The sequence below is a fragment of the Haliotis rufescens genome, unplaced genomic scaffold, assembly GCF_023055435.1.
Source record: "Haliotis rufescens isolate VD_foot unplaced genomic scaffold, xgHalRufe1.0.p SCAF_8, whole genome shotgun sequence".
NCBI classification, from domain to species: Eukaryota; Metazoa; Mollusca; class Gastropoda; order Lepetellida; family Haliotidae; genus Haliotis; species Haliotis rufescens.
The window spans coordinates 45,245,262-45,267,821 of NW_025964372.1; the positions used below are offsets into that span (position 1 = coordinate 45,245,262).

General features: G+C 45.5%; 1 protein-coding gene across 3 annotated transcripts in view; it reads right to left on the reverse strand.

The window, feature by feature from the left end:
* Positions 1–3,504: 3,504 nt before the first annotated feature.
* The window catches only part of LOC124143555 (BTB/POZ domain-containing protein 6-like), a 35,534-nt gene continuing 16,478 nt past the window's right edge, over positions 3,505–22,560 (reverse strand). For 2 of the 3 annotated variants that reach the window (XM_048389669.1, XM_046512552.2), the window contains one exon: positions 3,505–4,621. In XM_048389669.1, coding sequence (XP_048245626.1) covers positions 3,577–4,621 — 1,045 coding nt within the window. In that variant the 3' untranslated portion in view covers positions 3,505–3,576. Of the gene's footprint in view, positions 4,622–5,592; positions 5,851–22,560 lie in introns of all 3 variants that reach the window. The other variant, XM_046512551.2, reaches the window with a different exon arrangement.

A 22,560-nucleotide genomic window follows, 5' to 3' on the forward strand; every position in this document is an offset into this window, starting at 1 on the left:
AGACTCGACTTTGAAAAAGTACAGGATACATAGTTCGATTAACTAGTGAGTTAGTGAGTACAGTTTTACGCCGTTTTTAGCAATATTCCAGCAATATCACGGCGGGGGACACCAGAAATGGGCTTCACACATTGTACCCATGTCGGGAATCGAACCCGGGTCTTCGGCGCTTTAACCAGCAGGCTATCCGACCGCCCGTTGGATTAACTAACTCCAGAGAGGCGTTGCCGTTGAGATGCCACATGCCGGATCAACGTCATATGCGATGTCGAGGCACTTTGGATGTCATGCATCTACCATCACCAGATTGATCGCAAGGCATCAACAAACAGGCAGTGTCCATAGCTGGCCTCGATCTGGACAGCCAAGGGTCACAACTCCAGGACAGGACCGTTACATCAGGGTGACACATCTGCATGAAAGACAGCCACGGGCAACACAGACAGCTGCAGCCACTCCAGTCCCCGTTCCACAAAGCGATCTTAGTGCTAAGTTGGTCGTAACTCCTATACTTTATCATAGGCTTACGATCAACGTTGCACTAAGATCGCTTTGTGGAACGGCGCCCTGGGCAGGACCGTTACATCCGGGTGACACATCTGCGTGACCGAAAGCCATGAGCAACACAGACAGCTGCAACCGTTCCATGTCCACGTGATCCCACGAGGAGGAGGAAGCATCATGGTGTGGGGAGGCTTCAGTTACCATCACAGTTCACAGGTCTTCATACCAAACAATTAGCATATTGCTGAAACTAATTTTGTTTTCTATACAAATGAATGTCATGTATTGCTTAGACATGGCTGGTGCAGTTAATACTGCCGTTTAAACAGTTTTAATAATATGTATTTCGTTGATCAATAGAGGGATATTAGTGACTGTCATTTAGCTTACTACATGCAGGACTCTAGTCTTGTCCAAACGCCATCTATAATTATAATATGGAGCACCACATGTTTGGAAGAGACACAAATAAAATAATGAAATAAATACCGATAATTGTTTAACAACAAATACATGACATATATATTACAATATCACATTAAAAATACCTGTTACATTACAATTTCTCTAAAGTTTAACGTCGCGTCCAAGATTATTGCACTTATATAGCGATGTGCATGCACGTGTGTGCGTGTGGCTGCTTGTACTAGACCGGACTGATGCCGATTTATAGTGCTAGCACACTGAGATACCATGCCTCCAAGCCGACCAGTCCTTGTTTTAACCTCTTAGTGCCGAGCGCCAGACAGGGTAACAACAAGTACCATCTTTTAACGTCTTTTGGTATGACGCGGCAGGGGATCGAACCCCGGACCTTCCGCTCTCCGGGCGGGCGCTCTACCACTAGACCACGGAGGCGGTCCAATTTCTCTAAAGCTGTACACCATATTCACGTCTAACCCTAAAACAGCATTTTGTCGTACAATAACTTATCCTAGATTTAGACACAGACTATGAATGAAATAATCATCGGTGGGGGAACCCTCCCCTCCATTTGAAATTCACAACCAGTAAAATGTACCCCGTCCCCACGGAGGGTAAAAGCAGTTAGTTTAAAAAATAACTTGGATCTGCCTCTCATAATTAATAATCGATAATAAACATACATACAATCAACCAGACACACAAACCCTTTTTTTACATTGGCATGTATCCGAAACAAATCCAAAGTATGTTCCCGACATTTTTTATTAGATAAATCAAAGGCTGACACGTCTTCAGTTGTATCACTTGTCCTGTTTGTATATAAAAAAGCGTATATAATGGACGTGGTGGTGAGTATTTACCCGTTTTATATTTATTTTTAAAATGAGAACTCAATTCATTTCAGGGCTTACAGATACTGTGCATTCAGAAGAATCTCAACTTCAAGTCTAGTTTACCTTAGACGTCCTAAAAATTCAGAAAAATTCATCCTTCATGTTTTGTGAATAAAATGAGAGAATGAGACGCATAGAGGGGCTTTAAGTATGCAAGACCATGAACTGAAAATGAGAACTTTTAAACACCAAACCTGTGCCAAGTATATTGCCTTAGCATGTCATCTAATCAATTCGCATGGTCCTTTGCAACTGTTGTACGATGGTAGTCAGTCATGGATTATTAACAATGAATAATTTCTCAACCAACTTCTTTATGTTAGTTTGGATATTTCCCAGACAGATGCCTCAAAGTGCAATCATGTATATGTTGCATAACGCTGCACTCAGCAATATTCCAGCTATATGACGGCGGTCTGTAAATAATCGAGTCTGGACCAGACATTCCAGTGATTGACATCATGAGCATCGATCCACGAAAGTGGGATACGCTGAAATGCATCTGGAGATCAAGCCTGTCTATTCTTGGACGTTTTTGACAGTTTCGAGTCGGCTCCTCTGTGGGTCAGCGGTTGCTCTATCGTAGGCAACCTAATCGTTTACTAAGCACCGTGACGATATATATGTAATGTGGTAGATAATATATTTTTGAAACCATTATCAAACGAACAGGCTCATTGAGTATTGAATTGAGTGAGTGAGTGAGTGAGTAAGGTTTTACGCCGCTTTTAGCAATATTCCAGCAATATCACGGCGGGGGTCATCAGAAATGGGCTTCACACATTGTACCCAATTTGGGAATCGACCCCGGGTCTTCGGCGTGACGAGCGAACGCTTTAACCACTAGGCTACCCGACCGCCCTAGTATTGAATTGAGACATACATAAGTAGCTGTATCGAGAATAAAAAAGTCACCGTGTTAAAAATCAGAACAAATACCACGAGTACTTGGATCACCTGTCGATGGATATAGAACTTTCAGCTTTGGTGAAGCGCCATGGTTTGGGTACAATGGTTTGAGTGGATTGCCGATCTAAATTATGGAAACACTGATACTAGCGTTCATTTAAAAGTTGGAGCCGAAATGAATTTTTGCTTCATTATAATACTACACTCGTATATAAAACAAGCATTGAACTTCAGCAACTTAGGAAGAGAACGTGACTTGGGCACCCATAAAAACATCATCAAGCCCACCACTCACTATGACGCTGAATCTATGACGTCACAGTTGGCTGTCAAAAAGTTCCAAAATTCAAGGAAATCTTGGGTCTCAAACGACACTGTCTTTGTTGATTAATTTTCTGCATTGATAGAAAGTTGGTTGAAAAATATATCCTTGGGACAACACAGTCACCAACGTAAAAATGATAAGACTTTATACACATAATGTAAAGATCTTAGCAACCCGGTGTTTCTTCTAGTTGGTACGGTCGTAATGTAGGTGCCACATGTTAAAAAGAACTAATCATCAAATATCATATATGTCTATTCTTCAAATGCGGTATTTCCTGAATACATTACTGTCGTACAGTGAGTGAGTATCGTTTTACTCCGTTTTTAGCAATGTAGCGGAGGGGCACATCAGAATTTATTAGGACTCGGACCTGGGTCTTCGGCGTGACGAGCGAACGCATTAACCACTAGGCTACCCCACCGCCCCACTGTCGTACAAAGATGGAGGAGTTGGAAGGAGAGTTGTCCCTGGGTCATCTGAATTTGTTAATACGGATCAGGGTAAAAGGTAAACACACTACAATTTATAGAAAATCCCAGTAAGCAATCCATAGGCTAGGCTGTCGTCAGAATCACTTTCCTCACAGTGCTCCAGTGTCCACACAACACCAGATGCTTCATGCCTCATTACTCGCTGATTGTTCATTTTACATGTATAATTATTCAATAAATCGCGCAACCTGTTGACTTTGATTTTTATCTTCTCTCCTTTGTCAACAGTCAGAGGTGAAGGAAACATCACCACATCTGAGAGTTGTGCCCCTGTCACATCCACGTCCTGGTGATGCTTCAGCAGGGTTGTGTCATCAGTGTCAGTAACAACTATCTTTACAGGCACCTTGCCTCCCTGGCTCCCAGAATACACGCTCAGCCCGGTCAGGTGAACACTGGCATCACAGGATATAAACAACGCATCACATACATTGTGAGAAAAACGCTTTGTCTCGTAGTACTTTTGGTCAGGAGGTAGGCGAGACAAGTAAACGACAGGAGATTTCCGAGATATGTTACAGAACGGCCGTATATCCAGGTGGCTGATAGAGTATTTTCGTAAGAACATTATGACATGGGCATCACTTAATATACCTTCATTGCATACAGTCGTGGCAAATTGCGCCATTGAAATAAATGGAAAACGAATGAGAAACAAACACTCTTCCAACACTTCTCTTTTCTCTTCTGGAGTTACCTCCCTTCCCTGACGTCGACATTCAGCTTCCGCCCACGACATCGCAGATCGGAAGATGCAAATCTCGTCAACTTTAATGTCATCTGCCTTCAGGATCAGCTTTAGACATTCCTTGCTTAGCTCACAGAATCCCTCGCTAGCAATAGTCACCTCCGCTCTGGATTTAATTACCAGAAGAGCTCTGTCCTTGAGGTCTTCTTTATCAAACAGGACTGCTAGTTGTAGGAATACACATGCGTTGCTAGGCGACAGAGATTGTAAGCAGAACTCCTCACATTGCGTTTCCAATCCTGGGACGTCGTATTTCCTAGCAGCGTTCATCAGACCAAGGACAGTGTTAGGAGTTAACGCGACCTCCCCCGTGTAGAGAAACCTGGTGATGAAATGTTAATGTCATATATAGTCTCACCCGGGTGTGTTTGGATATCAAATGTATCAACGCAGGCTTGCTGAGACACAAGGGTGGGATTCTATTAATCATCAAAAATCCTTATTTAGCTTAACTTTCTGAATAGCAACACCAAGTGTCGTGGATGTAACTAATACAGCCACAGTTTCAGTGGCAGTGGGATTAGTGATGTCATTTGATTGTGATGTCATGGTAACCGATGACATCACACTGGCCGCAAAGCATTGTTACAATTTCATTAATCTCACATACATATATCTCTCATGGAAATCAGTTTTGGGTGATAAATAGATAATCTCACCCGAGTGTCTTTTGATATCAAATATATCAACATGAGTTATGTCATTTGATTGCGACGTCATGGTAACCAATGACGTCACAGTGGTCTGCAAAGCATTGTTATGCAATTTCATTGCAGCGATATCTACAGTGTAGATATCTCTTGATCTCACCGTAGCGATATCTCCTGTGGGAACCAGTTTTGGGTGATAAATGATCGTGATGTTACGTTTTGTTAAACAGAAACTATGGAACATCAGTGTAAACATGCCAAGTAGGCAAACATGAGATATTTCCGAAACGACTGAGTGATGTAATTTCTAGCCGGTAAACATTTCACAAATCAGAAATTATTGCATGCTGGTGTAATTACACCATATGAGTAAATATTTAAAACTCGAGAACCATCAAGGCATAGTCGGTATTCTACAATAGACTACTTTCAGTTGAGATTAATTAGGGTTGTGTAAATCGTTTTGTCTCTTGTTTTAGATGCTTACAAAACAGCTCTAGATATGGTGATACGTTGTCGTGTCATATTGTGGCTGCTGGAGATTGTGCCAAGTCAACAACTTGTTCTCTTTGTACCTTCTGTTATCTTCTGTTATCCGTCTGTCAGATAGTTCGAAATATACCAATAAAACATCTCAACTAACCTTAGAAAGGTCTTGAAGTTGTCTGTCTGAATATAAGGAATCACTACTTGGCCCGTCTCGGGGATCGATCCACAGAACATCGTGCGAAACACGCAACTTCGGCTGACTAAAATGAATTTGTGAGCCTGGATTGTCTCCCTTTGATCTCCAACGAGGAAGGTCACATCAGCCAACAACAAACTGTCCAACATGTGCAGGTTGGTTTCCGGGAAGGACTTCCCACTTTGCAAATTGTCAACATCAGTTGCCATGATGTGTCTGAACAAACAATTTTTTTTATAAATTTAACTCAAAACGTTTTCAATTTCTTCGAACATTTATATTGGGTGGCCAAATTATGGAGTCGCAATATGAACCAGGATGTGGTGATAGCGGGCTCTGATCCCGGATTCGTCTTGATCACGATTCTTGGTTTGACAGCACCATACACTTAGATTTCACCAACACGGAAACCACTCCATATGGGGCTTCTAATCCCACAATAAGATGTCACGCACTCACTCCACCAACACTAAGATTGTCACGCACTCACTCCACCCATACTATGATGTCACGCACTCACTCCAACAACACTAAGATGTCACTCACTCACTCCTACCACACTAAGATGTCACAAACTCACTCCACCAACACAAAGATGTCACGCACTCACTCCACCAACACTAAGATGTCACTCACTCACTCCTACCACACTAAGATGTCACAAACTCACTCCACCAACACTAAGATGTCACGCACTCACTCCACCAACACTACGATGTCACTCACTCACTCCTACAACTCTAAGATATCACTCTCCACAACACTAAGATGTCACTCACTCACTTCTACCACACTAAGATGTCATAAACTCACTCCACCAACAGTAAGATGTCTCTCACTCACCCCACCAACAGTAAGATGTCTCTCGCTCACCCCACCAACACTAAGATGTCTCTCACTCACCCCACCAACACTGAGATGTCACGCACTCACTCCACCAACACTAAGATGTCACACACTAAAACCACCCACACTGAGATGTCACCCAATCACTTCACAAACAATAAGATGTCACTCACTCACTCCATCCACATTAAGATGTTACTCACTCACTCCACCAACACTAAGATGTCACTCACTCAACCCACACTATGATGTCACGCACTCACTCCACCAACACTAAGATGTCACTCACCCACTCCTACCACACTAGGATGTCACGCACTCACTCAACCAACACTAGGATGTCACTCACTCACTCCACCAACACTAAGATGTCACTTACTCAACCAACACTAAGATGTCACTCACTCACTCCATCCACACTAAGGTGTCACCCACTCACTCCACACACACTAATACGTCACGCACTCACTCCTCACACACTAAGATGTCAATCATTACACCACCACTAAGATGTCACTCATTCCACCAACACTAAGATGTCACGCACTCCACCAACACTAAGGTGTCACTCACTCACTCATCACACACTAAGAGGTCATACACTCACTACACCAACAGTAAGATGTCAATCACTCCACTAACACTAAGATGTCACTCCCTCACTCCATCCACACTATGATGTCACTTACTCACTCCACCAACACTAAGATGTCACTCACCCACTCCTACCACGCTAAGATGTCACGCACTCATTCCACCAACACTAAGATGTCATGCATTCACTCAACCAACACTAAGATGTCTCTCACTCACTACACCAACACTAAGATGTCACTCACTACTTCACCAACACTGAGATGTCACTCATTTACTCCACCCACACTAAAATGTCACGCACTCACTCCACCAACACTAAGATGTCACACACTCACTCCACCTACAATAAAAGGTCACTCACTCACTCCATCCACACAAAGATGTCACGCACTCACTCCACCAACACTAAGATGTCACTCACTCACTCCTACCACACTAAGATGTCACAAACTCACTCCACCAACACTAAGATGTCACGCACTCACTCCACCAACACTACGATGTCACTCACTCACTCCTACAACTCTAAGATATCACTCTCCACAACACTAAGATGTCACTCACTCACTTCTACCACACTAAGATGTCATAAACTCACTCCACCAACAGTAAGATGTCTCTCACTCACCCCACCAACAGTAAGATGTCTCTCGCTCACCCCACCAACACTAAGATGTCTCTCACTCACCCCACCAACACTGAGATGTCACGCACTCACTCCACCAACACTAAGATGTCACACACTAAAACCACCCACACTGAGATGTCACCCAATCACTTCACAAACAATAAGATGTCACTCACTCACTCCATCCACATTAAGATGTTACTCACTCACTCCACCAACACTAAGATGTCACTCACTCAACCCACACTATGATGTCACGCACTCACTCCACCAACACTAAGATGTCACTCACCCACTCCTACCACACTAGGATGTCACGCACTCACTCAACCAACACTAGGATGTCACTCACTCACTCCACCAACACTAAGATGTCACTTACTCAACCAACACTAAGATGTCACTCACTCACTCCATCCACACTAAGGTGTCACCCACTCACTCCACACACACTAATAAGTCACGCACTCACTCCTCACACACTAAGATGTCAATCATTACACCACCACTAAGATGTCACTCATTCCACCAACACTAAGATGTCACGCACTCCACCAACACTAAGGTGTCACTCACTCACTCCTCACACACTAAGAGGTCATACACTCACTACACCAACAGTAAGATGTCAATCACTCCACTAACACTAAGATGTCACTCCCTCACTCCATCCACACTATGATGTCACTTACTCACTCCACCAACACTAAGATGTCACTCACCCACTCCTACCACGCTAAGATGTCACGCACTCATTCCACCAACACTAAGATGTCATGCATTCACTCAACCAACACTAAGATGTCTCTCACTCACTACACCAACACTAAGATGTCACTCACTACTTCACCAACACTGAGATGTCACTCATTTACTCCACCCACACTAAAATGTCACGCACTCACTCCACCAACACTAAGATGTCACACACTCACTCCACCTACAATAAAAGGTCACTCACTCACTCCATCCACACTAAGATGTCACTCACTCACTCAATCAACACTAGGATGTCACTCACTCACTCCACCAACACTAAGATATCACTTACTCAACCAAAACTAAGGTGTCACCCACTCACTCCACACACACAAAGATGTCACAAACTCACTCCACCAACAGTAAGAAATCACTAACTCCACCCACACTAAGATGTCAAGCACTCACTCCACCAACAATAAGATGTCACTCACTCACTCCATCCACACTATGATGTCACTTCCTCACTCCACCAACACTAAGGTGTTACTCACTCACTTCACCATCACTTAGATGTCACGCACTAACACCACCCACACTAAGATGTCACGCACTCACTCCACCAACAATAAGATGTCACGCGATCTCTCCACCCACACTAAGATGTCACTCACTCACTCCACCATCACTAAGTTGTCACTCACTCACTCCACCAACACTAAGATGTCAATCACTTACTCCATCAACACTAAGATGTCACTCACTCACTCCACCCACACTAACATGTCACTGACTCCACCCACACTATGATGTCACTCACTCACTCCAACAACAGTCAGATAACACTCACTCCACCAACACTAAGATGTCACTAACTCACTCCACCAACAGTGTGAAATCACTCACTGCACCAACACTAAGATGTCACGCACTCACTCCACCCACACTAAGATGTTACACACTAACAACACCCACACTAAGATGTCATTAACTCACTTCATCCACACTAAGATGTCACTCACTCACTCCACCCACACTATGATGTCACCCACTCACTCCACCAACACTAAGATGTCACTCACTCACTCCTACCACACTAAGATGTCACGCACTCACTCCACCAACACTAAGATGTCACTCACTCACTCCACCAACAGTCAGGTAACACTCACTCCACCAACACTAAGATGTCACTAACTCACTCTACCAACAGTGTAAAATCACTCACTGCACCAACACTAAGATGTCACGCACTCACCCCACCCACTCTAAGATGTCACTCACTCACTCCACCAACAATAAGATGTCACTCACTCACTCCTTCCACACTAAGATGTCACTCACTCACTCCAAAAACACGAAGATGTCACACACTCACTCCACCCACACTATGATGTCACCCACTCACTCCACCAACACTAAGATGTCACTCACTCACTCCTACCACACTAAGATGTCACGCACTCATTCCACCAACACTAAGATGTCACGCACTCACTCCACCCACACTAAGATGACACACACTGACAACACCCACACTAAGATGTCATTAACTCACTTCATCCACATTAAGATGTCACTCACTCACTCCACCAACAATAAGATGTCACTCACTCACTCCTTCCACACTAAGAAGTCACTCACTCACTCCAAAAACACTAAGATGTCACGCACTCACTCCACCCACACTATGATGTCACCCACTCACTCCACCAACACTAAGATGTCACTCACTCACTCCTACCACACTAAGATGTCACGCACTCACTCCACCAACACTAAGATGTCACTCACTCACTCCACCAACAGTCAGATAACACTCACTCCACCAACACTAAGATGTCACTAACTCACTCCACCAACAATAAGATGTAGCTCACTCACTCCACCCACACTAAGATGTCACTCACTCACTCCACCAACAATAAGATGTTACTCACTCACTCCATCCACACTAAGATGTCACTCACTCACTCCACCCACACTATGATGTCACGCACTCACTCCACCCACACTAAGATGTCACTTACTCACTCCAACAACACTAGGATGTCATGCACTCACTCCAACCACACTATGATGTCATGCACTCACTCCACCAACACTAAGATGACACGCACTCACTCAACCAACACTAAGATGTCTCTCACTCAATACACCAACACTTAGATGTCACTCACTACTTCACCAACACTAAGATGTCACTCATTTACTCCACGCACACTAAGATGTCACGCACTCACTCCACCAAAACTAAGATGTCACACAGTCACTCCACCTACAATAAAAGGTCACTCACTCACTCCATCCACACTCAGATGTCACTCACTCACTCAACCAACACTAGGATGTCACTCACTCCACCAACACTAAGGTGTCACTTACTCAACCAACAATAAGATGTCACCCACTCACTTCATCCACACTAAGGTCTCAACCACTCACTCCACACACACTAAGATGTCACGCACTCACTCCACCAACAGTAAGAAATCACTCACTCCACCAACACTAAGATGTCACGCACTCACTCCTCTCACACTAAGATGTCAATCATTCCACCAACACTAAGATGTCACTCACTCCACCAACACTAAGCTGTCACTCACTCCAAACACAATAAGATGTCACTCACTCCACCAACACTAAGGTGTCACTCACTCACTCCTCATGCACTAAGAGGTCATACACTCACTACGCCAACAGTAAGATGTCAATTACTCCCTAATCACTAAGATGTCACTCACCCCACCAACACTAAGATGTCACGCACTCACTCCATCCACACTATGATGTCACTCACTCACTCCACCAACACAAAGATGTCACTAACTCACTTCATCCACACTAAGATGTCACGCACTCACTCCACCAACACTAAGATGTCACACTCTCACTCCACCAACAATAAAAGGTCACTCATTCACTCCATCCACACTAGGATGTCACTCACTCACTCCACCATCACTAAGTTGTTACTTACTCAACCAACACTAAAATGTCACTCACTCACTCACTCCACACTAAGATGTCACTCACTCAACCAACACTAAGATGTCAGTCACTCAATCAACACTAAGATGTCACTCACACACTCCACCAACACTAAGATGTCACTCACTCCATCAACACTAGGATGTCACTCACTCACTCCACACACACTAAAATGCCACACACTCACTCCACGCACACTAAAATGCCACTCACTCACTCAAACCACACCAAGCTGTCACTCACTCACTCCACCAACAGGACGATATCACTCACTCCACCAACACTAAGATGTCACTCACTCACTTCACACACATTAACATGTCACTCACTCCACCCACACTAAGATGTCACGCACTCACCCCACCCACAGTAAGATGTCACTCACTCCACGTACACTATGATGTCACGCACTCACTCCACCAACAGTCAGATATCACTCACTAAACCAACACTAAGATTTCACGCACTCACTCCACACACACGAAGATGTGACTCACTTCACCAACACTAAGATGTCACTCACTCACTCCACCCACACTAAGATATCACGCACTAACACCACCCACACTAAGATGTCACGCAGTCACTCCACCAACAATAAGATGTAGCTCACTCACTCCATCCACACTAAGATGTCACTCACTCACTCCACCATCACTAAGTTGTTACTTACTCAACCAACACTAAAATGTCACTCACTCACTCACTCCACACTAAGATGTCACTCACTCAACCAACACTAAGATGTCAGTCACTCAATCAACACTAAGATGTCACTCACACACACCACCAACACTAAGATGTCACTCACTCCACCCACACTAAGATGTCACTCACTCCATCCACACTATCATATCACTCACTCACTCCACCAACAGTCAGATATCACTCACTCCACGAACAGTGTGAAATCACTCACTGCACCAACACTAAGATGTCACGCATTCACTCCACCCACACTAAGATGTCACGCACTCACTCCACCAACAATAAGATGTAGCTCACTCACTCCACCCACACTAAGATGTCACTCACTCACTCCACCAACAATAAGATGTTACTCACTCACTCCATCCACACTAAGATGTCACTCACTCACTCCACCCACACTATGATGTCACGCACTCACTCCACCCACACTAAGATGTCACTTACTCACTCCAACAACACTAGGATGTCATGCACTCACTCCAACCACACTATGATGTCATGCACTCACTCCACCAACACTAAGATGACACGCACTCACTCAACCAACACTAAGATGTCTCTCACTCAATACACCAACACTTAGATGTCACTCACTACTTCACCAACACTAAGATGTCACTCATTTACTCCACGCACACTAAGATGTCACGCACTCACTCCACCAAAACTAAGATGTCACACAGTCACTCCACCTACAATAAAAGGTCACTCACTCACTCCATCCACACTCAGATGTCACTCACTCACTCAACCAACACTAGGATGTCACTCACTCCACCAACACTAAGGTGTCACTTACTCAACCAACAATAAGATGTCACCCACTCACTTCATCCACACTAAGGTCTCAACCACTCACTCCACACACACTAAGATGTCACGCACTCACTCCACCAACAGTAAGAAATCACTCACTCCACCAACACTAAGATGTCACGCACTCACTCCTCTCACACTAAGATGTCAATCATTCCACCAACACTAAGATGTCACTCACTCCACGAACACTAAGCTGTCACTCACTCCAAACACAATAAGATGTCACTCACTCCACCAACACTAAGGTGTCACTCACTCACTCCTCATGCACTAAGAGGTCATACACTCACTACGCCAACAGTAAGATGTCAATTACTCCCTAATCACTAAGATGTCACTCACCCCACCAACACTAAGATGTCACGCACTCACTCCATCCACACTATGATGTCACTCACTCACTCCACCAACACAAAGATGTCACTAACTCACTTCATCCACACTAAGATGTCACGCACTCACTCCACCAACACTAAGATGTCACACTCTCACTCCACCAACAATAAAAGGTCACTCATTCACTCCATCCACACTAGGATGTCACTCACTCACTCCACCATCACTAAGTTGTTACTTACTCAACCAACACTAAAATGTCACTCACTCACTCACTCCACACTAAGATGTCACTCACTCAACCAACACTAAGATGTCAGTCACTCAATCAACACTAAGATGTCACTCACACACTCCACCAACACTAAGATGTCACTCACTCCATCAACACTAGGATGTCACTCACTCACTCCACACACACTAAAATGCCACACACTCACTCCACGCACACTAAAATGCCACTCACTCACTCAAACCACACCAAGCTGTCACTCACTCACTCCACCAACAGGACGATATCACTCACTCCACCAACACTAAGATGTCACTCACTCACTTCACACACATTAACATGTCACTCACTCCACCCACACTAAGATGTCACGCACTCACCCCACCCACAGTAAGATGTCACTCACTCCACGTACACTATGATGTCACGCACTCACTCCACCAACAGTCAGATATCACTCACTTAACCAACACTAAGATTTCACGCACTCACTCCACACACACGAAGATGTGACTCACTTCACCAACACTAAGATGTCACTCACTCACTCCACCCACACTAAGATATCACGCACTAACACCACCCACACTAAGATGTCACGCAGTCACTCCACCAACAATAAGATGTCACTCACTCACTCCACCAACAGTAAGAAATCACTCACTCCACCAACACTAAGATGTCACGCACTCACTCCTCTCACACTAAGATGTCACGCACTCACTCCACCAACACTAAGATGTGACGCACTCACTCCAACAACATTAAGATGGCTCTCACTCACTCCACCAACACTAACATGTCACACACTCACTCTACCAACAATAAAAGGTCACTCACTCCATCCACACTAAGATGTCACTCACTCACTCCACCAACACTAAGATGTCACTCACTCACTCCACCAACACTAAGATGTCACTCACTCACTCCATCCACACTAAGATGTCCTGCACTCACTGTACCCACACTATGATGTCACTCACTCACTCCACCAACACTGAGATGTCACTCATTCACTCCACCCACACTAAAATGTCACTCACTCACTCCACTAACACTAACATGTCACACACTCACTCTACCAACAATAAAAGGTCACTCACTCCATCCACACTAAGATGTCACTCACTCACTCCACCAACACTAAGGTGTCACTCACTCACTCCACCAACACTAAGATGTCACTCACTCACTCCATCCACACTAAGATGTCATGCACTCACTCAACAAACACTAATATGGCTCTCACTCACTCCACCAACACTAAGATGTCACTCACTTACTCCACCAACACTGAGATGTCACTCATTCACTCCACCCATACTAAAATGTCACTCACTCACTCCACCAACACTAAGATGTCACACACTCACTCCACCAACAATAAAAGGTCACTCACTCCACACACACGAAGATGAGGCTCACTTCACCAACACTGAGATGTCACTAACTCACTTCACCCACACTAAGATGTCACCCACTCCACCCACACTATGATGTCACTCACTCACTCCACCAACAGTCAGATATCACTCATTAAACCAACACTAAGATGTCACGCAATAACTCCACCAACACTTAGATGTCACGCACTCCAACCACACTAAGATGTCACGCACTCACTCCACCCACACTAAGATGTCACTCAATCCAACAACACTAAGATGTCACGCACTGACTCCATCCACACTATCATGTCACTCACTCACTCCACCAACACTAAGATGTCACTCACTCACTCCTACCACACTAAGATGTCACGCACTCACTCCACTAACACTAAGATGTGACGCACTCACTCCAACAACATTAAGATGGCTCTCACTCACTCCACCAACACTAACATGTCACACACTCACTCTACCAACAATAAAAGGTCACTCACTCCATCCACACTAAGATGTCACTCACTCACTCCACCAACACTAAGATGTCACTCACTCACTCCACCAACACTAAGATGTCACTCACTCACTCCATCCACACTAAGATGTCCTGCACTCACTGTACCCACACTATGATGTCACTCACTCACTCCACCAACACTGAGATGTCACTCATTCACTCAACCCACACTAAAATGTCACTCACTCACTCCACCAACACTAACATGTCACACACTCACTCTACCAACAATAAAAGGTCACTCACTCCATCCACACTAAGATGTCACTCACTCACTCCACCAACACTAAGGTGTCACTCACTCACTCCACCAACACTAAGATGTCACTCACTCACTCCATCCACACTAAGATGTCATGCACTCACTCTACCCTCACTATGATGTCACTCACTCACTCCACCAACATTGAGATGTCACGCACTCACTCCACCAACAATAAGTTGTCAATCACTCACCTCACTCGCTCATTCCACCAACAGTAAGATGACATTCCCTCACTCCACCCACATTAAGATGTCACTCACTCACTCCACACACACGAAGATGTTACTCACTCACTCCACCAACACTAAGATGTCACTCACTAACTCCATCCACACTAAGATGTCATGCACTCACTCTACCCTCACTATGATGTCACTCACTCACTCCACCACTATTGAGATGTCACGCACTCACTCCACCAACAATAAGTTGTCAATCACTCACCTCACTCACTCATTCCACCAACAGTAAGATGACATTCACTCACTCCACCCACATTAAGATGTCACTCACTCACTCCACACACACGAAGATGTTACTCATTCCACACACACTAAGATGTCATTCACTCACTGCACCCACACGAAGATGTCACTCACTCCACAAACACTAAGATGTTACTCACTCACTCCATCCACGCTTAGGTGTCACTCACTCACTCCACCAACACTAAGATGTCACTCACTCACGCCACCAACACTAAGATGTCACTCACTCACTCCATCCACACTAAGATGTCATGCACTCACTCTACCCACACGAAGATGTCACTCACTCCACAAACACTAAGATGTTACTCACTCACTGCACCCACACGAAGATGTCACTCACTCCACAAACACTAAGATGTTACTCACTCACTCCATCCACACTTAGGTGTCACTCACTCATTCCACCAACAGTAAGATGACATTCACTCACTCCACCCACATTAAGATGTCACTCACTCACTCCACACACACGAAGATGTCACTCACTCCACCAACACTAAGATGTCACTCACTCACTCCTACCACACTAAGATGTCACGCACTCACTCCACCAACACTAAGATGTGACGCACTCACTCCAACAACATTAAGATGGCTCTCACTCATTCCAACAACAGTAAGATGACATTCACTCACTCCACCCACATTAAGATGTCACTCACTCACTCCACACACACGAAGATGTTACATACTCCACACACACTAAGATGTCATTCACTCACTGCACCCACACGAAGATGTCACTCACTCACTCCGTCCACACTAAGATGTCCTGCACTCACTGTACCCACACTATGATGTCACTCACTCACTCCACCAACACTGAGATGTCACTCACTCACGCCACCAACACTAAGATGTCACTCACTCACTCCATCCACACTAAGATGTCATGCACTCACTCTACCCACACTATGATGTCACTCACTAACTCCACCAACACTGAGATGTCACGCACTCACTCCACCAACAATAAGTTGTCAATCACTCACCTCACTCACTCATTCCACCAACAGTAAGATGACATTCACTCACTCCACCCACACTAAGATGTCACTCACTCACTCCACACAAACGAAGATGTTACTCACTCCACACACACTAAGATGTTACTCACTCACTCCACACACACTAGGATGTCACTAACTCACTCCAACAACACTAAGATGTCACTCACTACAGCCACACTAAGATGTCGTTCACTCCACCCTCACTAAGATGTCACTCACTCACTCTACACACACCTGGACGTCACACACTCACACCACACACACTAACATGTCACTCACTCCATCCACACGAAGATGTCACTCACTCCACCAACACTAAGGTGTCATCCACTCACTCCACCCACACAAAGATGTCACTCACTCACTCCACCCACACTAAGATCTTACGCACTCACTCCACTAACACTAAGATGTCACGCACTCCACCAACACTAAGATGTCACTCACTCCACGCACACTTAGTTGTCACTCACTTACTCCACCCACGCTTAGATGTCACTCACTCCACCAACACTAAGATGTTACTCACTCACTCCACACACACTAAGGTGTCCCTCACTCACTCCACACACACTAGGAAGTCACTCACTCACTCCACACACACTAACATGTCACTCACTCCATCCACACTAAGGTGTCATCCACTCACTCCACCCACACTAAGATGTCACTCACTCACTCCACCCATACTAAGATCTTACGCACTCACTCCACCAACACTAAGATGTCACGCACTCCACCAACACTAAGATGTCACTCACTCCACGCACACTTAGTTGTCACTCACTTACTCCACCCACGCTAAGATGTCACTCACTCCACCAACACTAAGATGTTACTCACTCACTCCACACACACTAAGGTGTCCCTCACTCACTCCACACACACTAGGAAGACACTCACTCACTCCACACACACTAACATGTCACTCACTCCATCCACACTAAGGTGTCATCCACTCACTCCACCCACACTAAGATGTCACTCACTCACTCCACCCATACTAAGATCTTACGCACTCACTCCACCAACACTAAGATGTCACGCACTCCACCAACACTAAGATGTCACTCACTCCACGCACGCTAAGTTGTCGTTCACTTACTCCACCCACGCTAAGATGTCACTCACTCCACCAACACTAAGATGTTACTCACTCACTCCACCAAGACTAAGATGTCACTCACTCCAGCCACACTAAGATGTCACTCACTCCACCCTCACTAAGATGTCACTCACTCACTCCACACACACTAGGAAGTCACTCACTCACTCCACACACACTAACATGTCACTCACTCCATCCACACTAAGGGGTCATCCACTCACTCCACCCACACTAAGATGTCACTCACTCACTCCACCCATACTAAGATGTCACTCACTCACTCCACCAAAACGAAGATGTCACGCACTCCACCAACACTAAGATGTCACTCACTCACTCCACACAAACGAAGATGTTACTCACTCCACACACACTAAGATGTTACTCACTCACTCCACACACACTAGGATGTCACTCACTCACTCCAACAACACTCAGATGTCACTCACTACAGCCACACTAAGATGTCGTTCACTCCACCCTCACTAAGATGTCACTCACTCACTCTACACACACCAGGACGTCACACACTCACACCACACACACTAACATGTCACTCACTCCATCCACACGAAGATGTCACTCACTCCACCAACACTAAGGTGTCATCCACTCACTCCACCCACACAAAGATGTCACTCACTCACTCCACCCACACTAAGATCTTACGCACTCACTCCACTAACACTAAGATGTCACGCACTCCACCAACACTAAGATGTCACTCACTCCACGCACACTTAGTTGTCACTCACTTACTCCACCCACGCTAAGATGTCACTCACTCTACCAACACTAAGATGTTACTCACTCACACCACACACACTCAGGTGTCCCTCACTCACTCCATCCACACGAAGATGTCACTCACTCCACCAACACTAAGGTGTCATCCACTCACTCCACCCACACAAAGATGTCACTCACTCACTCCACCCACACTAAGATCTTACGCACTCACTCCACTAACACTAAGATCTCACGCACTCCAACAACACTAAGATGTCACTCACTCCACGCACACTTAGTTGTCACTCACTTACTCCACCCACGCTAAGATGTCACTCACTCCACCAACACTAAGATGTTACTCACTCACTCCACACACACTAAGGTGTCCCTCACTCACTCCACACACACTAGGAAGTCACTCACTCACTCCACACACACTAACATGTCACTCACTCCATCCACACTAAGGTGTCATCCACTCACTCCACCCACACTAAGATGTCACTCACTCACTCCACCCATACTAAGATCTTACGCACTCACTCCACCAACACTAAGATGTCACGCACTCCACCAACACTAAGATGTCACTCACTCCACGCACGCTAAGTTGTCGTTCACTTACTCCACCCACGCTAAGATGTCACTCACTCCACCAACACTAAGATGTTACTCACTCACTCCACACACACTAAGGTGTCCCTCACTCACTCCACACACACTAGGATGTCACTCACTCACTCCACCAAGACTAAGATGTCACTCACTCCAGCCACACTAAGATGTCACTCACTCCACCCTCACTAAGATGTCACTCACTCACTCCACACACACTAGGAAGTCACTCACTCACTCCACACACACTAACATGTCACTCACTCCATCCACACTAAGGTGCCATCCACTCACTCCACCCACACTAAGATGTCACTCACTCACTCCACCCATACTAAGATCTTACGCACTCACTCCACCAACACTAAGATGTCACGCACTCCACCAACACTAAGATGTCACTCACTCACTCCACACAAACGAAGATGTTACTCACTCCACACACACTAAGATGTTACTCACTCACTCCACACACGCTAGGATGTCACTCACTCACTCCAACAACACTCAGATGTCACTCACTACAGCCACACTAAGATGTCGTTCACTCCACCCTCACTAAGATGTCACTCACTCACTCTACACACACCAGGACGTCACTCACTCACACCACACACACTAACATGTCACTCACTCCATCCACACGAAGATGTCACTCACTCCACCAACACTAAGGTGTCATTCACTCACTCCACCCACACAAAGATGTCACTCACTCACTCCACCCACATTAAGATCTTACGCACTCACTCCACTAACACTAAGATGTCACGCACTCCACCAACACTAAGATGTCACTCACTCCACGCACACTTAGTTGTCACACACTTACTCCACCCACGCTTAGATGTCACTCACTCCACCAACACTAAGATGTTACTCACTCACTCCACACACACTAAGGTGTCCCTCACTCACTCCACACACACTAGGAAGTCACTCACTCACTCCACACACACTAACATGTCACTCACTCCATCCACACTAAGGTGTCATCCACTCACTCCACCCACACTAAGATGTCACTCACTCACTCAACCCATACTAAGATCTTACGCACTCACTCCACCAACACTAAGATGTCACGCAATCCACCAACACTAAGATGTCACTCACTCCACGCACACTTAGTTGTCACTCACTTACTCCACCAACGCTAAGATGTCACTCACTCCACCAACACTAAGATGTTACTCACTCACTCCACATACACTAAGGTGTCCCTCACTCACTCCACACACACTAGGAAGACACTCACTCACTCCACACACACTAACATGTCACTCACTCCATCCACACTAAGGTGTCATCCACTCACTCCACCCACACTAAGATGTCACTCACTCACTCCACCCATACTAAGATCTTAGGCACTCACTCCACCAACACTAAGATGTCACGCACTCCACCAACACTAAGATGTCACTCACTCCACGCACGCTAAGTTGTCGTTCACTTACTCCACCCACGCTAAGATGTCACTCACTCCACCAACACTAAGATGTTACTCACTCACTCCACACACACTAAGGTGTCCCTCACTCACTCCACACACACTAGGATGTCACTCACTCACTCCACCAAGACTAAGATGTCACTCACTTCAGCCACACTAAGATGTCACTCACTCCACCATCACTAAGATGTCACTCACTCACTCCACACACACTAGGAAGTCACTCACTCACTCCACACACACTAACATGTCACTCACTCCATCCACACTAAGGTGTCATCCACTCACTCCACCCACACTAAGATGTCACTCACTCACTCCACCCATACTAAGATCTTACGCACTCACTCCACCAACACTAAGATGTCACGCACTCCACCAACACTAAGATGTCACTCACTCACTCCACACAAACGAAGATGTTACTCACTCCACACACACTAAGATGTTACTCACTCACTCCAACACACTAGGATGTCACTCACTCACTCCAACAACACTCAGATGTCACTCACTACAGCCACACTAAGAAGTCGTTCACTCCACCCTCACTAAGATGTCACTCACTCACTCTACACACACCAGGACGTCACACGCTCACACCACACACACTAACATGTCACTCACTCCATCCACACGAAGATGTCACTCACTCCACCAACACTAAGGTGTCATCCACTCACTCCACCCACACAAAGATGTCACTCACTCACTCCACCCACACTAAGATCTTACGCACTCACTCCACTAACACTAAGATGTCACGCACTCCACCAACACTAAGATGTCACTCACTCCACGCACACTTAGTTGTCACTCACTTACTCCACCCACGCTAAGATGTCACTCACTCCACCAACACTAAGATGTTACTCACTCACTCCACACACACTAAGGTGTCCCTCACTCACTCCACACACACTAGGAAGTCACTCACTCACTCCACACACACTAACATGTCACTCACTCCATCCACACTAAGGTGTCATCCACTCACTCCACCCCCACTAAGATGTCACTCACTCACTCCACCCATACTAAGATCTTACGCACTCACTCCACCAACACTAAGATGCCACGCACTCCACCAACACTAAGATGTTACTCACTCTACGCACGCTAAGTTGTCGTTCACTTACTCCACCCACGCTAAGATGTCACTCACTCCACCAACACTAAGATGTTACTCACTCACTCCACACACACTAAGGTGTCCCTCACTCACTCCACACACACTAGGATGTCACTCACTCCACCAAGACTAAGATGTCACTCACTCCAGCCACACTAAGATGTCACTCACTCCACCCTCACTAAGATGTCACTCACTCACTCCACCCATACTAAGATCTTACGCACTCACTCCGCCAACACTAAGATGTCACGCACTCCACCAACACTAAGATGTCACTCACTCCATTCACACTAAGGTGTCACTCACTCACTCCACCCATACTAAGATCTTACGCACTCACTCCG